Source organism: Carcharhinus amblyrhynchos, chromosome 8, assembly GCF_965287045.1.
Source record: "Carcharhinus amblyrhynchos chromosome 8, sCarAmb.v2.hapA, whole genome shotgun sequence".
NCBI lineage: Eukaryota > Metazoa > Chordata > Chondrichthyes > Carcharhiniformes > Carcharhinidae > Carcharhinus > Carcharhinus amblyrhynchos.
The window spans coordinates 125172434-125197125 of NC_137331.1; the positions used below are offsets into that span (position 1 = coordinate 125172434).

General features: G+C 46.1%; 2 protein-coding genes across 3 annotated transcripts; both read left to right on the forward strand.

The window, feature by feature from the left end:
- Positions 1–262: 262 nt before the first annotated feature.
- On the forward strand, positions 263–3146 carry LOC145346896 (actin, cytoplasmic type 5-like). The gene is made up of 2 exons (XM_080194767.1): positions 263–408; positions 1967–3146. Exons 1-2 carry the CDS (start codon positions 283–285, stop codon positions 2969–2971), a joined length of 1131 nt encoding a protein of 376 aa, XP_080050893.1. The 5' UTR covers positions 263–282; the 3' UTR covers positions 2972–3146.
- Positions 3147–12194: 9048 nt separating this feature from the next.
- Positions 12195–18714, forward strand: LOC145346897 (actin 403). 2 transcript variants are annotated; one of them, XM_080194768.1, is made up of 3 exons: positions 12195–12278; positions 12493–12641; positions 17408–18714. In XM_080194768.1, exons 2-3 carry the CDS (start codon positions 12516–12518, stop codon positions 18410–18412), a joined length of 1131 nt encoding a protein of 376 aa, XP_080050894.1. In that variant the 5' UTR covers positions 12195–12278; positions 12493–12515; the 3' UTR covers positions 18413–18714. The 2 variants fall into 2 exon arrangements, with proteins under 2 accessions (XP_080050894.1, XP_080050896.1); XM_080194770.1 differs by lacking the exon at positions 12195–12278 and adding an exon at positions 12297–12369.
- Positions 18715–24692: the final 5978 nt, after the last annotated feature.

A 24692-nucleotide genomic window follows, 5' to 3' on the forward strand; every position in this document is an offset into this window, starting at 1 on the left:
ATATGTTTAGTTAGAGACAACAGGTGGAATTCGGTAAGAGAAAGGGATGGGTTTTGTTTAAAGTGATTATGTTGAGTTCTTCTGTCAGTTTAGACAATGGTGATATTTGTTGGGAGTGTTTCTAACTACTTTGAGTTGGTTTTTGTTAAACTATGTTTGTGTTGTGACCTTTTTGAAAGCTGTGGCAGGTGGAGTGCACACTGATATTAATTTGATAATTAGTCTAAAATGTGCTGCTGTTTGTGTTCATATTTTTCAGTCAGCTCCTGTAGATTTTAAACCATGGCTGATGATGAGATTGCAGCTCTGGTGGTTGACAATGGATCTGGGATGTGTAAGGCTGGCTTTGCAGGAGATGATGCCCCCAGGGCTGTGTTCCCCTCCATTGTGGGACGGCCCCGTCACCAGGTGAGCCCTAAAACTAATACGTTGGAAGTTAGTCTTTTTGATCCTCCCTAGTGATTGGGGGATCGGACCCTCTCTGACTCTTGTAACTAAAGCATAACTTTCTAGATTGCTGTTTTAAGCAGGATGTAATGGTATGTTTCTTTGCTGTTGCTTAGTGTGATGTGGTAACCAGTGTGGTAATTATAGTTTAGGATTCTAACTAATCCCTAATTTCCATAGAAACTGATTTAAACTGAAACCTGAGCTATCTTTGTGGCCAGAATTGAGTTGAAGAAACTAGGTATGTAGCCAGAGACAGTTTATTTCCTAGCCTGTTGTCTACTACTGTTCAAAGCAAGCATTTGGCTGTTGCTTCTCCCCCTAGAATTCCTGTGAATCTTCACTTCACATCTCCTCCTAATCAAACTGATCTGACTTAAGCCTGTAATTAGCAGATTGATTTCTCTCAGAACAGGAGGTGGCTGTTCAGTCATGATTTGGGTTGAATAGCAGGTCTATAACACTGCTGCCACACCACTACCCCCCCCCCCCCCCCCAAGCTGCTGTAAACCTCATCCAGAAATCTACAATTTGAGTTTTCAAATTCCTAATTGACCACTGAGCTTGTGAAACTTGGTTTGTCTTCTGATATTGCCCCTTAATGGCCAATCCCTTTCTCCCCATTACCTTCTTCTACTAAATATTTCTAAGTTGAATCATCTAAATTTCAAGTCTGGTGTTGGCTATAACTCCTGCTGTACAGTGGCAGGATGATGCCCAGGTCACTTTGCAATCAATATTTGCTGCTTAATCTAATTTGTCTCTAAGATGGAAAGTTGTTACCTTGGACTAATGTAACCATGTGGTCTATGTACCCCTACAGTGTGCTATTATAGAAGTCAGATTTTGACCTCTGGGTGATGTGACTTGAAAGAGGTGACTGCAATTGATGCTGTCTCGCTTGTCACTTTGATAGTAGAGGTCATGCTTTGGAAGGTGCTGTTGATGCAGTGCATCTTGTAGATGGTACACTGCTACTTTTCCGTTCTAGGGAATTAATTTGATGGGTGGGGTAGCAATTGTCCTGAATGGTGTCAAGCTGGTGCTGGAGCAGCATGCATCCAGGCAAGTGGAGAATATCTATCTCCTGTAAAGTTGAGGTAGATTGAGGATTCCCAGTTTTTGACATGGCTCTTGTAAATGTCTGCTCAAGAATAACAATCAACATGGGTGAATGGAATGGAATGCACTCCTGGGTTCTGCCCAGAGTTGTATGTGACCAAAATAACATGTGAATTCCAACCTAGTGTCTAAATATTCCACTTGAGACCAAGTAACATGTATTTTCTATTTGGGCATAAACTCCCAATGAGCCCAAGGAATGTCACAAGTGCATTAATGTAGTTGTGTCACACGTGAGTAACTGATAGTACAAGGTGATCAAAGCACACAGTGGCATTCACTTTATTAAATGCTCCTGCCTTTTTAATTGCTAGAATGAGGTCCCTGATGGTGTTGTCAAGATTTGCCCAAGTTTGTGATTTAAAATCTTTTTTCTTTGTTTTATTCTCCATTCTAGGGAGTGATGGTTGGAATGGGTCAGAAAGACAGTTACGTTGGTGATGAAGCTCAGAGCAAGAGAGGCATCCTGACCCTGAAGTACCCAATTGAGCATGGCATTGTGACCAACTGGGATGACATGGAGAAGATCTGGCACCACACCTTCTACAATGAACTGCGAGTGGCCCCAGAGGAGCATCCTGTTCTCCTCACGGAGGCACCTCTCAACCCCAAAGCCAACCGGGAGAAGATGACCCAGATCATGTTTGAGACCTTCAACACTCCAGCCATGTACGTTGCCATTCAGGCTGTGCTGTCCTTGTACGCCTCTGGCCGTACAACTGGCATTGTGTTAGATTCTGGTGATGGTGTTTCCCACACCGTGCCAATCTATGAAGGGTATGCCTTGCCTCATGCCATCCTGAGGTTAGACCTGGCTGGCCGGGATCTCACTGACTATGCAGTGAAGATCCTGACCGAGCGTGGCTACTCCTTCACTACCACGGCCGAGAGGGAGATTGTACGTGACATCAAGGAGAAACTTGCCTACGTGGCCCTAGATTTTGAATCTGAAATGCAGACAGCCAGCTCCTCTTCAGCCTTGGAGAAAAGCTATGAGCTCCCTGATGGCCAAGTCATTACCATTGGTAATGAGCGTTTCAGGTGTGCAGAAGCCCTTTTCCAACCATCCTTCCTTGGGATGGAATCTCATGGCATCCATGAGACCTGTTTCAATAGCATCATGAAATGTGATGTAGATATCAGGAAGGATTTGTATGCCAACACTGTCTTGTCTGGTGGAACCACCATGTTCCCAGGTATTGCTGATCGGATGCAGAAGGAAATCACAGCCTTGGCTCCGAGCACAATGAAGATAAAGATCATTGCTCCACCTGAGAGGAAGTATTCAGTGTGGATTGGAGGCTCCATCTTGGCTTCACTCTCCACCTTCCAGCAAATGTGGATCAGTAAGCAGGAGTATGATGAGTCTGGCCCCTCCATAGTCCATCGCAAGTGTTTCTAACTTGCTGTGGGATTTTGCAGTTTCAAGCTAATCCACTTGTAATAAAACCATCAGTTCTGCTTATCACAGATCTTTAACTCTGCCCATAGGCCAGTGTGATTTATTCCTTTCCAGATACCTTTTTCAGCAACTAACTTGTGAATAGGCATGTTTTTTCTATTCCCAAATCTATTGTTTTCTAAAATTTGAGGGGTAGGATTTTTAAAGAAGGTTCACTCTTATTTTGGGGTGAAAAGGAACATACCCATTTCTCATGGCCTCAATGCAGAAGGTTAGATTTGTCATGAATTTAATTGATCTGTAAAATCCAAACACTGAAATAAATGGCTATTTCCTTGACTATTGTTTTGATCATTTCTTTCCAAGCAAAGCTCTGAAATTGTGCCTGTCAATGTCTCCTTGGGATTGAGGACTTCAAATGGATTTGTCTCTTTTAAAAAGAGCCAGCTCCAGCTGGTGTGGTGAAACCTGTGTTTTACAGCAGAGGCTCTTGGTCTGTGCTGGCCATCAAATGCTATCTTTTCCAATCCTGTTTTCCAGTACTCTGTCCCTAGCCTTGCATGCAATGGCTCCTACCTCCTACCTTAGATTTCATTTCTCTCCTCCTCTTTCTGCTCTAATACCATCAAAAGAAATCCCACAACACCAGCTTAATGTCCAACAAGTTTATTTGTAGCAAATGACATCAACCCAGCCCTCTTCATAACTGAAACTCTCTTGACCCCAGCAATATTCTGAGCCTCCAATACACATGCAAGCACATCCTTCCTGTATGATGTGACATAACTACACACAGTACTCTAGCTGTGGCCTAACAAATGTTTCAGATAGCCAAGTCATAGAATAAGTAATGGAGGTATTAAAGGCTCATATCCCATATGCCTTTTTAGCTGTCTAATCTGTCTGTCCTGAGTCCTTTAGCAATCTATGACATGCTGTGGAACTTTGCACTTCCTAGCATCCTACTGTTCCTTGTGTATTCCCTTGCCACCTTAGTCCTTCCAAGGTGTATCACCTAACACTTCTCAGGGTTAAATTCCATTTTCCACTGAGACATGCTGTGGTCTAAGGCTTTCCTCCTCACTACTTACCACGTCACCAATTTTGTCAGCTGCAAACTTGCTGATTGATCTAGAGATCATTCATGTACAGTACAAACAGCAAGGGACCCAGCACTGATCTCTCTGGTATGCAACTAGACACAGGCTTGTAGTTCCCAAAAACAACCTTTGACAAGTGCTGCCTTCTACCACTAAGCCAATTTTAGATCCAAATTGCCCTTGTCAAAAGCCTCACAGTTGATGTGGATTATAACTCACACATTTTATCTCAAAAGCTGCAAGACATGATCTACTCCTATCAGCTCAATGTGCCTCAGAATTATTTCCTATCATCAGTCCTGGGGCCAGAGAGCGTTAGAAAATTAGCATCAATGAAGGTTGTGGGATCAAGCACCAATCCAGGACTTGAGTGCAAAAATCTAGGCAGCGGCTGCTGCTGTGTTGTCACCAAATCGATGACCCATCTGGATAAGGGGAGAAAGGACCCACGGCACGAAGGAGTACTGCTGTTCAAGTCCTCTAATGTGGAAAGTGGCTATTTGGTCCATTGAGTCAGTGCTGGCTCTTTGAAACAATGTAATCAGTCACGTTCCTACTTAATCTGTTATATCATAGAGACCTATAGTGCAGAAGGAGGCTATTTGGCCCATCATGCCTATGTTGACAACAATCCCACCAGGCCCTATCCTTGTAATCCCATGTATTTACCCTGCTAATCCCCCCTCACATGAAGGGGCAATTTAGCATAGCCAACCAACTCAATCCTACACATCTGGAGTTATCCTCCAGTGCCTAATATTTTTAAAATCGTTGTCTCTACTTATACCAGGTGCCCGGTTATCATTCCCTCTTCCTCCAATGCTCCCCCTGCATCTCTTTCCAAAACCTTAACTCAAATCCCTTGTATCTTGCATCAGATAAGAGTAGCTTTTCTTTTTCTACTTACCCAGATAAATAGAACCAAAGAAAGGTTACAGTGCAGAAAGAGGCCTTCAGTCCATCTGTGCCAAGAAAAGTAACTGGCTAGTTATTTTAATCCCACTTTCCACCACCTGCTCTGTTGCTTTGCAAGTTCCAGCACTCAGATATAGATCTAGGTACCCCTCGAAATGAATGAAGAGTTTCAGCCTCAAACGTCAATACAGGCAGTGAAATCCAGGTGCCCACCACCCTCTGGGTGAAAAAGATTTTTCTTGTGTCCTGTAATCATTCTACCAATCACCTTTGCCCCCAGTGTAATTGATTACTTAATAAGGGGATTTATCCACCATTAGGGATGTCAGTTTTATCACACTGAGTAACAAAAGCACCAGGCCTTGAGTTTGAACCCACCACTGTCCCAGCTCAATGTCATTATGAAGAAAGTGGAGAGGCAGAGCACACCAGAAGTTTAGCTCTGACGAAGGGTCATCTAGACTCAAAGCATTGGCTGTATTCTCGTCCTGTAGATGCTGTCAGACCTGCTGAGATTTTCCAGCATTTTCTGTTTTTGTTTGAGAAGTTTATTGATTAGTGTCACAAGTAGGCTTACATTAACACTTCAATGAAGTTACTGTGAAAATCCCCGAGTCGCCACACTCTGGTGCCTGTTCGGGTACACTGAGGGAGAATTTAGCATGGCCAATGCACCCTAACCAGAATCTTTCAGACTGTAGGAGGAAACCGGACACCCGGAGGAAACCCACACTGACATGGGAAGAACGTACAAACTCCACATAGACAGTGACCCAAGTCAGGAATTGAACCCAGATCCCTGGCACTGTGAGGCAGCAGTGCTTCCCCTCTCAGTATGATCATGTTAATATTTCACACTCCTCCTCTAATTAGAATGCCTGAATTGTCCCTCTCCTTCGGAAAGACAGAGAAAAGTACTCATCGAGAACTGTCGATGATCAGAAACCTCAAAATTGCAAATACAGAAGTGAGAATGAGCTGATCGGAGTTTGCAGCCACAAATCCAACTTTACAGCAGTGACTGTTTCTATGGGATGATAGCACCTCTTGTACCAAAATGTTCCAACTGCGATTATAGACACAGCAACTGTCTTTCTTTCAGTCCTGCTTCCAACACCATCTCTGAGAACATAGAAACAAAACTGATGACTTCAAAATACACGACAGGTGTGTAAGATGTTGAGAGGTATTGATCGAGTGGATAGTCAGAGGCTTTTTCCCAGGGCTGAAATGGCTGCCACAAGAGCACACAGGTTTAAGGTGCTGGGGAGTAGGTACAGAGGAGATGTCAGGGGTAAGCTTTTCACTCAGAGGGTGGTGGGTGAGTGGAATCGGCTGCTGGCAACAGTGGTGGAGGCGGATTTGATAGGGTCTTTAAGAGACTTTTAGATAAGTACATTTAGATAAGACTTTTAGATAAGTAGATTTCTGATAGACAGGGGAATTAAGGGTTATGGGGAGAAAGTGGAACTGATCCACTTCAGATCAGCCATGATCTTATTGAATGGCGGGGCAGGCTCGAAGGGCTAGATGGCCTACTCCTGCTCCTATTTCTTATGTTCTTAAGTACACGGAGCTTAGTAAGATAGAGGGTTATAGGTAAGCCGAGTAACCTCTAAGGTAGGGACATGTTTGGCACAACTTTGTGGGCCGAAGGGCCTGTATTCTGCTGTAGTTTTTCTATGTTTCTAAAATAGTTACTGCGTACACAGAACAATTATACAATGATTAGCGCTCCTGGCTCACAGTGCCAGGGACCTGGGTTCAATTCCCAGATTGGATCACTGTCTGTGCAGAATCTGCACATTCTCACCCTGTACGAATGGATTTCCTTTCACAGCCCAAAAGATGTGCTGGTTAGGTGCGTTGGCCAGACTAAATTCTCTCTCAGTGTACCCGAACAGGTACCGGAGTGTGGCGACTAGGAGATTTTCACAGTAACTTCATTGCAGTGTTAATGTAAACCTACTTGTGACTCTAATAAATAAACTTTTAAAATATTTTGCAAATGATTAATCAAGCCACTTTATTATCCATTAGGACATATTTTGGGATAAATTGCTTGTTTGAAAAATACATACTTTTTAAAAAGTAACCCTGTCAGATACCTAAATTTCATTAATTTCATGTATTTAAACATTCATTCAGATTACATCAAGAAAAGTCTGTTTGTCAAACACCCTTTCTGCCTAATTCAATCATCTCTATCTTTCAAAAAGAATAACATCATGTGTGAGACACAAGAAGGTTGGACTCAACTTTTGTAAGCAAGCTATTATGTGGATATACTAGTTGGAGACAATAGGAGTATTGATAGGCAGAGGGATCTGGGTGTTCAGGTATACAAATCACTGAAAGTGGCAAATGCAACTGGAGAAGATAGTTAAGAAGACGTACTGCATGCTTGCCTTCATCGGCCAGGGCATTGAGTTTAAAATTTGGCAAGTCATGTTGCAGCTTTATAGAACTTTTGTTAGGCCGCACTTGGAATGTAGTGTTCAATTCTGGTCGCATGCTTCCAGAGTGATGTGGAGGCTTTGGAGAGGGTATAGAAAAGATTTACCAGGATGTTGCCTGGTATGGAGGGCATTAGCTATGAGAAGGGATTGGGGAAACTTGGTTTGTTCTCACTGGACAGAGGCTGAGGGGAGACCTGATAGAAGTCTACAAGATTATGAGGAGCATGAACAGAGTGGATAGTCAGGAGCTTTTTCCCAGTGTGGAGGAATCAATTACTAGGGGGCACAGGTTTAAGGTGCGAGGGGCAAGGTTTAAAGGAGATGTACGAGGCAAATTTTCACGCAGAGGGTAGTGGGTGCCTGGAACTCGCTGCCGGAGGAGGGAGTGGAAGCAGATACAATAGTGAGTTTTAAGGGGCGTCTGGACAAATACATGAATAGGATGGGAATGGAGGGATATGGTTCCAGGAAGGGTAGGGGGTTTTAGTTCAGTCAGGCAGCATGGTGGGTGCAGGCTTGGAGGGACGAAAGGCTTGTTGCTGTGCTGTAATTTTCTTTGTTCTTTTCTTTGTTCTTAATAAAAGATGGAAATGCTTGAAGGCGGTATCTACACCCTATGCTATTAGATCAGAGGTGGAAGCTGACTTGAAGTGACTGGTGAAGGTGGAAGTTTTGTGATCTGTCAGCATTAGTGAATGGGCCATGCCAATAGTTCCAATTATCAAGGAGGATGGATTCATAAGGGTTTGCAGACTCTTCAAGGTCACCACTAATCCAGTGTTAGTGCAGAACAATACCTATTACCCCATATGAAAGACCTGTTTGCAGGGTCGACAGAAGGCTAACATTTTAGCAAAATTGACCTGAGTGAGCCATGGATATGGACGAGAAATCACAGGAATTTCTATCAATCATGACACATAAAGGCTTGTTCTGGAACTGAAGATTGCCTTTAAGTATCACCTTAACATCAGCATGGTTTCAATTTTTTATTTGGCTTTGCACCCCATCCTGGGCTTCATCTGAGACAAAAAGGCAAGATGATTTTGAAAAATTGCATCAGGTGACGCATCAGTTAAACCGTATCCGATCGCAATCCTGATCATCGACTCTCCTCTGCCAAGCATTCAGAAACCTGAGTGGACTGAGCGGAGTCCAGTGTTATCTGGACGTCATCCTAGTCTCTGGAAAAGATGAGAAGAATATCTTCAAAGCATGGATGTCACTCTGCAGAGATTGCAAGACTGTGGTCTGAGAGTTCACAAAGACAATTGTGAGATCTTCCAGTCCTCTTTTGAGTATTTAGGACATGTGATTGACTCCACTGGCCTTCACAAATCCCCTTCAGAGGTTACGCTTATTACAGAGAAGCCTGCATCCCAGAATATGAACCAGCTGTGTTCCTTCCTGGCCTGTTGCAATGTTCCAGTGAAGTCCACAGCAAACTGGAGAAACAACACCTGATCTTCCGATTAGATACTTCACAGCCTTCTGCACTGAACATTGAGTTCATCAACTTCAGAACATAAACTCTCTCTTTCATCTCCATTACATTTATTTTATTTCTTCTTGTCTTATTAATCCATTTTTATTACTTTACATTCTGATTCTAGATTTTCAATTTTAATTTTGTCCATCGTTTCATTTGTTTCCTTCTAAATCTGACTTTCCATCTCGTTTCTTCCCTCCCCCGCCACCACCAGCCACCTCACTCGGGCCATCTCTGGAACTGTTTCACTATATTCTGCACTCTTTCCTTTTCTTCCCCTCCATGTACTCTATGAACAGTGTGTTTTGTCTGTACAGCGAGCAAGAAACAATAGTTTCAACTGTATCCCAATACATGTGACAAAAATAAATCAAATCTGCCACATCCTTCAGGTTGTCCTTGGACCCTGTTTGGCCATTTACACATTCCTGTCTCTTATTGCTATTAGCACCATTCTCAGTCTTTAGCATCACCATTTACATTCCTTTTGCCCTTTTGTCTATGACTTTTTGGTCGATTACACAATCACCCTTACAGTGTAGATCTTATTTTATTTTCTTTGTCTTTAGCTTTGACAAAGGTCCAGACTCGAAATATTGGCTCTATTCTCTCTCCAGAGATACTGTCAGACCTGCTGTTATAGAGGATTTGTTCCAAACTTGGCAACAATTCTGAAACCATGATATAACCTCTTAGCTCAGAAGAAGAAATGGAGGTGGTCGGATCAAGGCAATGATCCATTTGTTGAAGCCAAAGGAACGTTAGTTAAATCTGAACTTCTTACACCTTCTGATCTACTCTACCCCTACAGTTGGTTTCTGATGAATCTCCTTATGGTGTAGCAGCAGTGGTCTCTAACATCATTCCATAGGGTGAAGAAAGCCCCTTTGTTTCTGCTTCTGGAACCTTAAGCATGCAGAGAGTAACAATGCCCAGATTGTACAGGAAGAACTGGGGATCATTTTTGGAGTCAAGAAATTCCACCAGTTCTTGTACAGGACAGAATTTACATTGTTGACTGACCATCATTGGCTAACTACCATTTTTGCACCCTCCGACAGTGCGGCGCTCCCTCGGCACTGGCCCTCTGACAGTGCGGCGCTCCCTCGGCACTGGCCCTCTGACAGTGCGGCGCTCCCTCGGCACTGGCCCTCTGACAGTGCGGCGCTCCCTCGGCACTGGCCCTCTGACAGTGCGGCGCTCCCTCGGCACTGGCCCTCTGACAGCGCGGCGCTCCCTCGGCACTGGCCCTCTGACAGCGCGGCGCTCCCTCGGCACTGGCCCTCTGACAGCGCGGCGCTCCCTCGGCACTGGCCCTCTGACAGCGCGGCGCTCCCTCGGCACTGGCCCTCTGACAGCGCGGCGCTCCCTCGGCACTGGCCCTCTGACAGCGCGGCGCTCCCTCGGCACTGGCCCTCTGACAGCGCGGCGCTCCCTCGGCACTGGCCCTCTGACAGCGCGGCGCTCCCTCGGCACTGGCCCTCTGACAGCGCGGCGCTCCCTCGGCACTGGCCCTCTGACAGCGCGGCGCTCCCTCGGCACTGGCCCTCTGACAGCGCGGCGCTCCCTCGGCACTGGCCCTCTGACAGCGCGGCGCTCCCTCGGCACTGGCCCTCTGACAGCGCGGCGCTCCCTCGGCACTGGCCCTCTGACAGCGCGGCGCTCCCTCGGCACTGGCCCTCTGACAGCGCGGCGCTCCCTCGGCACTGGCCCTCTGACAGCGCGGCGCTCCCTCGGCACTGGCCCTCTGACAGCGCGGCGCTCCCTCGGCACTGGCCCTCTGACAGCGCGGCGCTCCCTCGGCACTGGCCCTCTGACAGCGCGGCGCTCCCTCGGCACTGGCCCTCTGACAGCGCGGCGCTCCCTCGGCACTGGCCCTCTGACAGCGCGGCGCTCCCTCGGCACTGGCCCTCTGACAGCGCGGCGCTCCCTCGGCACTGGCCCTCTGACAGCGCGGCGCTCCCTCGGCACTGGCCCTCTGACAGCGCGGCGCTCCCTCGGCACTGGCCCTCTGACAGCGCGGCGCTCCCTCGGCACTGGCCCTCTGACAGCGCGGCGCTCCCTCGGCACTGACCCTCTGACAGCGCGGCGCTCCCTCGGCACTGGCCCTCTGACAGCGCGGCGCTCCCTCGGCACTGACCCTCTGACAGCGCGGCGCTCCCTCGGCACTGACCCTCTGACAGCGCGGCGCTCCCTCGGCACTGACCCTCTGACAGCGCGGCGCTCCCTCGGCACTGACCCTCTGACAGCGCGGCGCTCCCTCGGCACTGACCCTCTGACAGCGCGGCGCTCCCTCGGCACTGACCCTCTGACAGCGCGGCGCTCCCTCGGCACTGACCCTCTGACAGCGCGGCGCTCCCTCGGCACTGACCCTCTGACAGCGCGGCGCTCCCTCGGCACTGACCCTCTGACAGCGCGGCGCTCCCTCGGCACTGGCCCTCTGACAGCGCGGCGCTCCCTCGGCACTGACCCTCTGACAGCGCGGCGCTCCCTCGGCACTGGCCCTCTGACAGCGCGGCGCTCCCTCGGCACTGACCCTCTGACAGCGCGGCGCTCCCTCGGCACTGACCCTCTGACAGCGCGGCGCTCCCTCGGCACTGACCCTCTGACAGCGCGGCGCTCCCTCGGCACTGACCCTCTGACAGCGCGGCGCTCCCTCGGCACTGACCCTCTGACAGCGCGGCGCTCCCTCGGCACTGACCCTCTGACAGCGCGGCGCTCCCTCGGCACTGACCCTCTGACAGCGCGGCGCTCCCTCGGCACTGACCCTCTGACAGCGCGGCGCTCCCTCGGCACTGACCCTCTGACAGCGCGGCGCTCCCTCGGCACTGACCCTCTGACAGCGCGGCGCTCCCTCGGCACTGACCCTCTGACAGCGCGGCGCTCCCTCGGCACTGACCCTCTGACAGCGCGGCGCTCCCTCGGCACTGACCCTCTGACAGCGCGGCGCTCCCTCGGCACTGACCCTCTGACAGCGCGGCGCTCCCTCGGCACTGACCCTCTGACAGCGCGGCGCTCCCTCGGCACTGACCCTCTGACAGCGCGGCGCTCCCTCGGCACTGACCCTCTGACAGTGCGGCGCTCTCTTAGCACTGACCCTCTGACAGTGTAGCACTATTTGTGCTAGCAATGTTCTGAAGTCATGGGGTAAAATTTGAAGCCACAAATCTGAGAGTGAGGCAGATTTTACTGGTTGTTCTTAGTTCCTCCCCTTGTATCTTACTGGCTGTTTATTTAATGATGAGATTGGGAGGGGCCCAAACCAATAAAGGCAGCAAGCAGACAGAGCGAGGATCTCGCTGCTGGCTTGTGGAACAAGTAAAGACAGGATATTGTGAGAGACGGTAGGTGCTGTTCAGCAAACAAGGTGTGGCAGGGGAAGCGTTCAGCTTTTCAGCTCTAACTTTTTAGTTGTGGTTCTGGAATTAGAGCTGGGTAGGTTTTTTTAGACAGAAAATTTCCAGGCGGTAGAGTAATGATTGTCTCTTATTTAATGAGTAGTGTTTGGATCTGTGCTATTGTGTCTGCATTAATATTTTTTTCCCTTTTGTTGTTCAGTCAGCTCCTGTAGATTTTAAACCATGGCTGATGATGAGGTTGCAGCTCTGGTGGTTGACAATGGATCTGGGATGTGTAAGGCTGGCTTTGCAGGAGATGATGCCCCCAGGGCTGTGTTCCCCTCCATTGTGGGACGGCCCCGTCACCAGGTGAGCCCTAAAACTATTTGGAAGGTTGTTCAATCCTGTTCTTTCTGTTGGAAGGGATCTGGGTGTCGGTGTTGATCCTTCTGGTTACTGAAATGCTTTCCTGTTTCAGCTTCCTCTTTTGAACAGTTTGTGGTTTGTGCTTTTTTTCCCCTTCGTGCAAACATAAGAATAAAGAACAGCAACAAGTCACTTGATCCCTCGAGTCTGCTTTGCTTTTCCATAAGATCGTGGCTGATCTGATTTGTACCTTCAAACCTCATTCCTACCTCCCCTGATAATCTTTCACCCCTTTGTTAATCGATCTTGCTCTGCTGTAAAAATATTCAAAGGCTGTGCTTCCACTACCTTTTGAGGAAGTGAGTTTGAGACTCACCACCCTCCGAGAAAAGAATTCTCCATCTGTTTTTAAATAAATAATCCGTAATTTTTAAACAGTGACCTGACTTTGTGGCTTTAATTTATTTTTAGCTTTTTAAATTATCCAAATAGATTTGATTTATAAAATATCCTTAACATTTCAAAATGACCACCGTGCTGCAATAGTATTCAGGTTTACTGCGTCCACTATGCTGCACTCCTGAGGTGCTTTAATATAGTCAGAAACATTTCAGACGTTTTAAACTGAGCCCTATAGGTGGTGTGAAGGTTTCTAAGTTGCCTACGCAGAGTGCAACTTGATATGATCTTTCCATACAGTTGTGACACTGGTATTATTCACTGTTCAATGTTCTAATTTACTTTTAACATTAGTTGGTTCCTGTTGCAGCTGGGGTTGAGTGTGACCCTTATTTGCTCTGGTACCTGTTGATCATTGAAGGGTTTTGAATTGGATTTAACAGATTGTTTCCCATGGTTGTGGGGTAATTAATGGTATGAAGGGTTAGTTGATTGAAATGAGGTTGGATTGTTTTAAAGAATCAAATTAGTGATTTTACTGTCTGATTGGCAGACATAGATTTTAACTGTAGCTTTCAGAATGTTATTAAATAAGAACCTAAAAGGACAAACTCAGCAGTGCTGTCTTGATATGATGGAGTATTCTGATTTTTAGTAGATTTGAATCGGAGGCAGTAAAATTGAGCTTTGTGGTGAGGACTGAGTTAAACTGTATGGGATGGGTCAGGCTATACCTGGGCAGCTGCTGTAGCTGTAGTTCCGCCCATGAGTTTTCTCCTCCCCCAGAATTCTTCATCTGATTCTGTACACTCTCTAATCTCCAGTTTGTTTTAACCCTGTAATTACCAGATTGATGTACGTGCTAGATTAGGAATAGGAGAAAGGTATTCAGCCCCTTGAACCTCTTCTTTAGATCATGGCTGAGTTGTATCTTAAATCCAATTAACTTGTTTTATACCACCCTTGTACAACAAAATGTATTGATTTCATGAAATTCCCAATTGCCCCCATCCCCACTGCAACATCAGTAGTTTTTCAGGGGCTCGCCAGATCTCCTCCCTTTTGCCCCTGCCCCTCCACTGGCCACACAAAGCCAATAGAGGAAACGGCTTCTGTATTTACCCTGGACCATCCAGTCCTTGTTGAATTGCAGCAATACCTCAAGGTCTTCCCCCACCGCAGCCCTACAATCCAATCTCTCAGAATTTCCAGTTTCATTAACCTTGATTTGATCAGGTTTACAATGATATCAGTCGTGTTGCTAAGTTTGTGATAGCTCATTGCATCCACCTTGTGTTGTGTGCTTTTTCACTGCTGATGAATTAAGGTGTTTGTTACAGTATTCTAAGTTTGGTTCATTTGGCTGCAGTATAGAGAGAGAGAGAGAGAAGGCTGTTTGCAGTCCTGATCCAGAGACACCATTAGCCAACTCCTCTTTGGGGGCAAGATGTTGGAAAAAGCTTGTGCAATGCCAAGTAATCTTCCATCAGATTGAAATTGATCTGAGCATCTCCTTGTTATTTCCCCTTTCCTGCCCTTCAGATGGTCAGTACACCACTGAACTCTGTTCAAACATGTGTTCAGGTCCTGGATTAGGTTTCTGATCATTGACTTGTTCTATCAGAAAGGCTGAGAAGAACAAACTGCGATAGTCTGGAATCTGTGATTGCTCAAGTATATCCATGTGGTGTTAAGACCCAGGCAAGAAACTCCAAGGTGTTTGTAATGTTTGCCTAGACCCCCAAGTTTCACATTTGATTTTGGCATTGGTGAGCATAAGATACTTCTCCAGGTATGATTCAAATGACCCATCAACAGATCTGTCCTGATCAATTAAATCCATCCTATTTCCTCATCAATATTCAATACCAAACAACTTGGGCTGCCACCTTTCTTATCATTTCCACATTTGCTTCAAACAGCATTAAAGGTAAAATAGTCTCTAGAATGCAGTTCTCAAAGAAAGCACAGGAATAGTTTCCTGGGGTGCAGGGGTGTAAAATAGATAGTATTGCAGTTGATATGGGGGATGTGCTGGATATTTTAGAGGGTTTGAAAATAGATAAGTCCCCTGGTCCGGATGGGATTTACCCTAGGATTCTCTGGGAGGCAAGAGAGGTGATTGCGGAGCCTCTGGCTCTGATCTTCAGGTCGTCGTTGGTCTCTGGTATAGTACCGGAAGATTGGAGGACAGCAAATGTTGTCCCATTGTTTAAGAAAGGGAGAAGAGACTTCCCTGGGAATTATAGACCGGTGAGTCTTACTTCTGTGGTGGGTAAGGTTTTCGAAAGGATTATTAGAGACAGGATTTATAGTTATTTGGAGAGTAATGAATTAATTAGAGACAGTCAGCATGGTTTTGTAGCGGGTAGGTCGTGCCTTACTAACCTTATCGAGTTCTTTGAGAAAGTGACCAAAGAGGTGGATAGGGGTAAGGCAGTTGACGTGGTGTATATGGATTTTAGTAAGGCGTTTGATAAGGTTCACCATGGTAGGCTTCTGCAGAAAATGCAGATGTATGGGATTGGGGGTGATCTAGGTAATTGGATCAGGAATTGGCTAGCAGATAGGAGACAGAGGGTGGTGGTTGATGGTAAATATTTGTCATGGAGTTCGGTTACGAGTGGTGTGCCTCAGGGATCTGTTTTGGGGCCACTGCTGTTTGTAATTTTTATTAATGATCTGGATGAGGGTATAGTTGGGTGGATTAGTAAGTTTGCTGATGACACCAAAGTTGGAGGTGTGGTAGATTGTGAGGAAGGGTGTCATAGTTTGCAGGGTGACTTAGAAAGGTTGCAGAGCTGGGCTGTGAGGTGGCGGATGGAGTTTAATGTGGAGGTGTGAGGTAATTCATTTCGGTAGGAATAACAGATGTGTTGAGTATAGGGCTAACGGGAGGACTTTGAATAGTGTGGAGGAGCAGAGGGATCTCGGTGTATGTGTACATAGATCCCTGAAAGTTGGGAATCAAGTAGATAAGGTTGTTAAGAAGGCATACGGTGTCTTGGCGTTTACTGGTAGGGGGATTGAATTTAGGAGTCGCAGCGTCATGATGCAACTGTACACAACTCTGGTGCGGCCGCACTTGGAGTATTGTGTGCAGTTCTGGTCCCCACATTACAGGAAGGATGTAGAGGCTTTGGAGAGGGTGCAGAGGAGGTTTACCAGGATGTTGCCTGGTATGGAGGGGAGATCCTATGAGGAGAGACTGAGAGATTTGGGGTTGTTTTCGCTGGAAAGAAGGCAGCTAAGAGGGGCCCTTATTGAAACATATAAGATGATTAGAGGTTTAGACAGGGTGGATAGTGATAGCCTTTTTCCTCGGATGGAGAAAACTAGCACGAGGGGGCACGGCTTTAAATTAAGGGGGGGTAGTTATAGGACTGATGTCAGGGGTAGGTTCTTTACCCAGAGGGTGGTGAGGGACTGGAATGCCCTGCCAGCTGCAGTTGTAAATGTGCCTAGTTTGGGGGCGTTTAAGAGATCTGTGGATAGGTTTATGGACGAAATGGGATTGGTTTAGATTAGTGGGTTAGTGTTGTTTTTTTAAAAGCTGGTCGGTGCAACATCGTGGGCCGAAGGGCCTGTTCTGTGCTGTAATATTCTATGTTCATGATGTGGGTATTGCTGGCTAGGCCAGCATTATTAACTTTCAGAAGGTAGTGGTGAGCTGCCTACTTGAACCACTGCAGTTCCTGTGGTGTAGGTACATGCACCTGCTGTCAGGGAGGCAATTCTATGATTTTGACCCAGGGACAGTGAAGGGATGGTTTGAAGGTGATTCCATATGCCTGCTGTCTATCATAACGGTTGTGTATTTGGAAGGTGCTGTTGAAAGCTCCTTGATGTGTTGCTGCCACTGTTTGGATGGTGGCTGGAATGGATGTTTGTGGGTGGGGTTTGAATGAAGTGGGCTGCTTTGTCCTGGAAGGTGTTGAGATTGGAGTATTGTTGGGGCTGCACTCATCCAGACAAGTGGAGAGTATTTATTACACTGCTGGCTTGTGTCTTGTAGATAGTGGGCAGGCTTTAGAGCCAGGGGATGCTTTACTCCCAGGATTCCTAGCCTCTGACCTGCTCTTATAGACACTAGGGCTAGTTCTGCACCATTTCTGGTCAGTGGTAATCCCTAGGATGTCCTAATGCATATTACAACTATTTGATAAGTTTGAAGTGTAGTTACTGTTGTAATCTTTATGAAAACATGGAATCCATTTTTATCAATGATTCACTGTTCTGAGGCCTCCTCATCTGAGCATGCTCAGCTGCTGGTACAAAACCCAATCAGTCAATAGGAAATCCCTGACCATCTTTAGTCTCAGTCTTTGCCTGTGGTTTGTGATTTAAATCTTTTTTATTCTCCATTCTAGGGAGTGATGGTTGGAATGGGTCAGAAAGACAGTTACGTTGGTGATGAAGCTCAGAGCAAGAGAGGCATCCTGACCCTGAAGTACCCAATTGAGCATGGCATTGTGACCAACTGGGATGACATGGAAAAGATCTGGCACCACACCTTCTACAATGAACTGCGAGTGGCCCCAGAGGAGCATCCTGTTCTCCTCACGGAGGCACCTCTCAACCCCAAAGCCAACCGGGAGAAGATGACCCAGATCATGTTTGAGACCTTCAACACTCCAGCCATGTACGTTGCCATTCAGGCTGTGCTGTCCTTGTACGCCTCTGGCCGTACAACTGGCATTGTGTTAGATTCTGGTGATGGTGTTTCCCACACCGTGCCAATCTATGAAGGGTATGCCTTGCCTCATGCCATCCTGAGGTTAGACCTGGCTGGCCGGGATCTCACTGACTATGCAATGAAGATCCTGACCGAGCGTGGCTACTCCTTCACTACCACGGCCGAGAGGGAGATTGTACGTGACATCAAGGAGAAACTTGCCTACGTGGCCCTAGATTTTGAATCTGAAATGCAGACAGCCAGCTCCTCTTCAGCCTTGGAGAAAAGCTATGAGCTCCCTGATGGCCAAGTCATTACCATTGGTAATGAGCGTTTCAGGTGCCCAGAAGCCCTTTTCCAACCATCCTTCCTTGGGATGGAGTCTGTTGGGATCCATGAGACCTGTTTCAATAGCATCATGAAATGTGATGTAGATATCAGGAAGGATTTGTATGCCAACACTGTCTTGTCTGGTGGAACCACCATGTTCCCAGGTATTGCTGATCGGATGCAGAAGGAAATCACAGCCTTGGCTCCGAGCACAATGAAGATAAAGATCATTGCTCCACCTGAGAGGAAGTATTCAGTGTGGATTGGAGGCTCCATCTTGGCTTCACTCTCCACCTTCCAGCAAATGTGGATCAGTAAGCAGGAGTATGATGAGTCTGGCCCCTCCATAGTCCATCGCAAGTGTTTCTAACTTGCTGTGGGATTCTGTAGTTGCCTGGGGCTAATTCACCTGTAATAAAACCATCGACTCTGCTTTTCACACATCCTCAAATTTTGGCCAGTGATTTATTCCTTTCCAAATCTCCTTTTTCAGCTTTTGTAAAAAGTCTAATGAAGAGGAACCTTTGAGCTGAGTAATGGAGAACATATCATTGTTTTCTGAAATTTACTGAGGGACAGTATTTTAAAGGAGGCTCATGAACAGGCAAATTTCTCAATGTCCTAGATGCCACAGCTGAAGGTTTAAATTGTAATGTATTTGCTACTTGATTTAAACAGAAATAAAAATCTTCTATTGCCTAATGTTTTGGTCATTTCTCTTCAAGCAAAGCTCTGAAATCATGCCTGTCAATGTCTCCTTGGATTGAGGATTGACCATAGATGCCTGTTTGAAATGCACTGCTGCCTCTGCCAGGGACCTGGGTTTATTCCTGCTTTGGGTCACTGGAGATTTCAATGTCTACATGGTTTTCCTCCCACAGTCTGAAAGATGTGTTGGGTTAGGTGCAGTGACCATGCTAAATTCTCCTTTGGTAAAAGTGAATTTTATTTATTAGCTGCAAGTAGTCTTACATTAACACTGCAATGAAGTTACTGTGAAGTTCCCTCTCGTTTTACCACACGAGTGCCTGTTCTGGTCAGTGCACCTAACCAGCATGTCTTTGTGACTGTGGAAGGAAACTGGAGCACTTGGTGGAAACCCATGCAGACACGGGGAGAATGTGCAAAGAATGTCAGTGACCCAAGCTGAGAATTGAACCCAGGTCTCTGGTGCTGAGACAGCAGTGCTAATCACTGTCATTGCAATGTACCTGAACAGGAGCTGGAGTGTGGGGACTTCATTGTAGTGTTAATGTAAGCCTACTTATGACAAACTTTAAATTTCACATTAACCAGTGAGGCCTGTTTCTGAGCTGTAAATTTTCATATGGTTCTATTGGTCCAAGTGCAGGTCAGTGGGACTAGGCAAAAAATGGTTCAGCACAGACAAGGGCCAAAAAACCTGTTTCTGAGCTGTAAATTTTCTGTGGTTCTGAGGGTAACAAATGCTGAAGCAATCTTATGCCCCTTCATATAGACATAAATCAATCAGTGTTTAGAACATTGTGTTGGCTATATTGAATGAGGTGGGGAAAATGAAATTCTGCAATGATACTGATTAATCTTTTGGTCTTACTCAATTGAATTTAAGGTTGAGATCCTGCACCAATGCAGGATTTGAGCACAAAAATCTAGGCTGGTGTTCTGTTGCTCTCATGTCACCAAACATCAAGTCAATCCCCACCTGGAAGTTAAAAGGATCTATGACGTGGAGAGACGTGCTGTTTGAAAGCTCTTCAGTATGAAGAGGCCATTGGGCCCACTGTCAATGCTGGCTCCCATCAGTCACATTCCCCCTTACTCCCTGAAAGTTTATTATCTTCCAGTGCTGACCCAATTTCCTTTAATCATCTCTGCTTCTACCAGGTTCCAGGTCATCACTCCCTCCTCTAATTTCCCCTGCATCTCTTCCCAAACCTTAACTTGAGTCCCTTGTATATTGCATCAGGTAAAATTAGTCTGTCTTTACCTATTTTATCCAGGTAAATATTTGGCTTTCAAATTTCATACACCAAAATTGCAAGTACAGAAGTAAGAATGAGCTGTTTGCAGCCACATTTACAAGTGATATTTCCATGGGATGGTAGTACCTTTTGTACCAAAACATTCCAACAGCAATATAAACATAGCAAGTGTCTTTTTTTCAGTCCTGCTTCCAACACCATCTCGGACAACATAGAAACAATTGAGGACTGTGTACACAAAACAACCATATGTAGCAAACTAATAATTCAATCTACTTTATATCCATAAAGGCATTGTTTTGAGTAAATTGCTTGCTTAAGAATTAAAAGGTAACCAGTCAGGTATCTAAGTTTTGTTAAAATGTATTTAAATATTCTTATCAACCCATTAGGTCCATGTGGAGTGCATTTCCTCATTTTTACCTCAATTTCCTGTTGAAAGTTTTTAGAGAAGTTCTCAACAAAAGGGGGGAATTATAGAATCCCTACAGGGCAGGAGGAGGCTGTTCAGCCCATCAAGTCTGCACTAGCCAGGCCCTATTCCCATAACCCCATGCATTTACCTTAGCTAGTTCCCCTGACACCAAGGGGACAATTTAGCGTGGTCAATCCATCTAACCTGCATATCTTTGGAGTGTGGGAGGATGTGCAGACTCCACAAACACACTGATCCAAGGCAGAAATTGAACCTGGATCCCTGGTGCTGTGAGGCAGCATGATTTGTAATTTGCAGCTGAGGGATTGGAGCCTGTTCCCTGAATGCAGTCTGCAGTAATACTGAGACAAGGGGTGCTTGTCATTGTTCAACATGCTCAGCTTCCATCAAATTTATCTCAAAACAGATGTTTGTCAAACATCCTTTCTGTCGAATTCAATAATCTCCATCTTTCAAAGAATGTCAGGTGAGACACAAAAGTAGCACTCAACTTTTATAAACAAGCATACAGGGTTATACTAGTTGGAGACAATATTAGTCAACGCTCACTCACCATCTATGATGAGTGATACAACCTGGTTTCATGTTAGAACTGATTGCGATTCTCCAGTTAGTATAAATAGCGAGTGAGGGATATGAAGCAGGGCCTTGATGGTGAGAGGCCATTTATACAGGCACTTAGGATTTGCAGGGCTTGACAGAATACGTGCTGAGAAGCTGTTTCCCCTTTTGGGAGAGTCAAGGACCAGAGGGCATTATCTATCTAAAGGGGTTGCCCATTTAAGACAGATGAGGAGGAATTTCTTCTGAGGGCAGTGAATATGTGGAACTCTTTACTAGAAGGCTGTAGAGACTGGGCCATTCTGTATGGTCAAGACAGTGATAGAGATTTTTCAGTAGTATGCGATGAGGTGGCAAAGTGGAGTTGAGGATGATCAGATCAGTCATGATCTTATGGAATGGTGCAGAAGACCTAATGGGCCAAATGGCCTACTTCTACTCCTACATCTTACTGTCTTATGTTGTGAATGGTCTAACCCAACTTAACAGGAATTTGGACACAAGTATGTATTAAATAGAAACTAGAAGCAGGAGTAGGCCATTTGGCCCTTTGAGTCTGTTCTGCCATTCTTTTTGTTCACAGGTGACCATCAAATTCCATATCTCCCCTCCTTTTCCTCATATCCCTCGCTCTCCTTAGCCGTGAGAGCGATATCTAATTTCTTCTTGAAATCAGACTATGTTTTGGTCTCAACTATTTTCTGTGGTTGTGAATTCCACACATTCACCACCCTCTGGAGAAATTTCTCCTCTGTTCTAAGACGTTCTCTTATCCTCAAACTAGATCCTTGGTTCTGGACTCCTCCACCGTTGGGAACATTCTTTCTGCTAACCCTGTTAGAATTTTATGAGACCCCCTCTCACTCTTCTAAACGCCAATGAACATAATCCTGATCGACTTAGAGTCTCCTCATATGACAGACCTGTCATCCTTGGAATCAGTCTGGTAAACCTTCGCTGTACTTCTTTCTCAGATAAGGGTACCAAAACTGCACACAATACTCCAGATACGACCTCTGTGGTCTTTCTGGATTTTCAGAAGGCGTTTGACAAGGTACCTCACAAGAGGTTATTGCAGAAGGTCAGGGGACATGGAGTTGGGGGTAGGGTGTTAGCGTGGATAGAGGATTGGTTGTCAAATAGGAGGCAGAGAGTGGGGGTCAATGGGTGCTATTCGGATTGGCGGTTGGTGACTAGTGGGGTGCCCCAGGGGTCGGTGCTGGGGCCTCAGCTTTTTACCATTTATATAGATGATCTGGAGGAGGGAACCGAGTGCAGGGTGTCGAAATTTGCTGATGACACCAAGATTGGGGGAAAGGCAAATTGTGCGGAGGGTGTGGAGAGTCTGCAGAAGGATCTAGATAGGCTGGGCGAATGGGCCAGGAAATGGCAAATGGAATTTAATGTTGGCAAGTGTGAGGTGGTCCACTTTGGTAGGAAGAATGGTAGGAAGGACTATTACTTACGTGGCGAAAAACTGCAGCAGGCGACGGTGCAGAGGGACCTCGGGGTCCTTGTGCATGAGTCGCAAAAACCCAGCTTGCAGGTGCAGCAGGTGGTCAGGAAGGCGAATGGGATGCTGGCCTTCATAGCGAGGGGGATTGAATATAAAAGTAGGGAGGTCTTGCTGCAGCTGTATAGGGCATTGGTGAGGCCGCAGCTGGAGTACTGTGTGCAGTTTTGGGCGCCGCACCTGCGCAAGGATATTTTGGCCCTGGAGGGAGTGCAGAGGAGGTTTACTAGGCTGATACCGGAGTTGAGGGGATTGAGCTATGAGGAGAGGCTGAATAAACTAGGCTTGTACTCGTTAGAGTTTAGAAGAATGAGGGGAGATCTCATTGAGACGTATAAGATGATGAATGGGATGGATAGGATAGAGGTGGAGAGACTCTTCCCGCTCAAAAAAGACAGTAGGACTAGGGGGCACAGCCTCAAGATAAAGGGGAGGCGGTTTAGAACGGAGTTGAGGAGGAACTTCTTCACTCAAAGGGTGGTGAATCTCTGGAATTCTCTGCCCGTTGAAGTGGTGGAGGCTGCCTCGCTAAATATTTTTAAGAAGCGGGTTGATGGGTTCTTGATAAGAGAGGGGATTAAGGGTTATGGGGAGAGGGCGGGAAAGTGGAACTGAGCCACAACAGATCAGCCATGATCTTATTGAATGGCGGGGCAGGCTCGAAGGGCTAGATGGCCTACTCCTGCTCCTATTTCTTATGTTCTTATGTTCTTATGTTCACCAACACCCTATACAATTGCAGCAAAACATCCCTATCCCTATCCCTATACTCAAATCCTCTTGCTATGAAGGCCAACATGCCATTTGCCTTCTTTCCTGCCTGCTGTACCTGTGGGCTTACTTTCAGCGACTAATCAAGGACTCCAAGGTCTTGTTGAGTATCCATCTCTCTCAATTTACACCCATTTAAGTATTAATCTGTCTTTCTATTTTTGCTACTAAAGTGGATAACCTTGCATTTATCCACATAGAACAGTACAGGCCCTTCAGCTCTTGATGTTGTGCCGAGCTATGTCCAAACCCAAGATCAAGCTAACCCATTCCCTATCGTCCTGGTAAATCATCATACTGCATGCAGATTCCCATAGACTTAGCATATCAGCATCCTCCCCACAGCTCACCCTCCCATCCAACTTTGTATCATCTGCATGGGCAGCACGGTGGCATAGGAGTTAGCACTGCTGCCTCACAACACCAGGGACCCAGGTTTGATTTCTGGCTTGGGTCACTGTCCGTGTGGAGTCTGCACAGGTTTGCTCCGGTTTCCTCCCACAGCCCAAAGATGTGTGGGATAGGTGGACTGACCATGCTAAATTACTCCTTAGTGTCATGGGGACTAGCTAGGGTAAATGCATGGGGTTATGGGGATGGCTGTAGGTGGGATTGTGGTCAGTGCAGACTCGATGGGCATGATCGGGATTTTATTCTATTACCTGCAATCCAATGTGTTTTAACTTTACATAGTAGTTTGTAATGTGAGGCCTTGTTGATAGCCTTCTGAAAGTCTAAATTAACCACATCCACTGGTGCTCCTCAGTCAACTGTACTAGTTATATTCTCAAAGAATTCTAATAGAATCGTCAAATATGATTTCCTTTTTGTAAATCCGTGCTATTAAAGTTGAAACAAAGTGTGCAGAGGATTGGGGACGATAGGTAGAAATAAGACAGACTTGAGTCACACCCTGGAAAATAGACGGGTCCAAGTGAGATTTGGAATGAGTGTGTATGTTTGTAACAATGACACAACCACAAATAGAGATTCTGCTCCAGAAATGGGGAATTTGATGTTTCATATTCCTGAATAACAGATGAGGAAGAAGAGAGAGAAGTAGTTTTGCTGAAGGAGAATTTGCTGTGTGAAATATTTCAGTATCGTATTTGAAAGCGGGAAGTGTAACGGTTACTAAAATTCTGAACATCTACAAACCTGACTTCAAGGCACTGACCCAGAAACAGTCTACTGTAAAGTAGCTGTACATTAACATCTAAAAATGACAAGATAATGTGAGGAGTTCAAAATATGAATTAAATATGACATAGAAAGAGTTTAAAGGAGAGAACATAAGAACTAGGGCTAGGCCATCTGGCCCTCGAGCCTGCTCCGCCATTCAATAAGATCATGGTTGACCTTTTTGTGGACTCAGCTCCACTTAGCCGCCCGCTCACGAGAACCC

Coding starts and splice junctions, on each gene's coding strand:
- LOC145346896 (XM_080194767.1), top strand. CDS start 283: ATGGCTGATGATGAGATTGCAGCTCTGGTGGTTGACAATGGATCTGGG. Junction 409..1,966: donor TGGGACGGCCCCGTCACCAG/GTGAGCCCTAAA, acceptor TCTCCATTCTAG/GGAGTGATGGTTGGAATGGG.
- LOC145346897 (XM_080194768.1), top strand. CDS start 12,516: ATGGCTGATGATGAGGTTGCAGCTCTGGTGGTTGACAATGGATCTGGG. Junction 12,642..17,407: donor TGGGACGGCCCCGTCACCAG/GTGAGCCCTAAA, acceptor TCTCCATTCTAG/GGAGTGATGGTTGGAATGGG.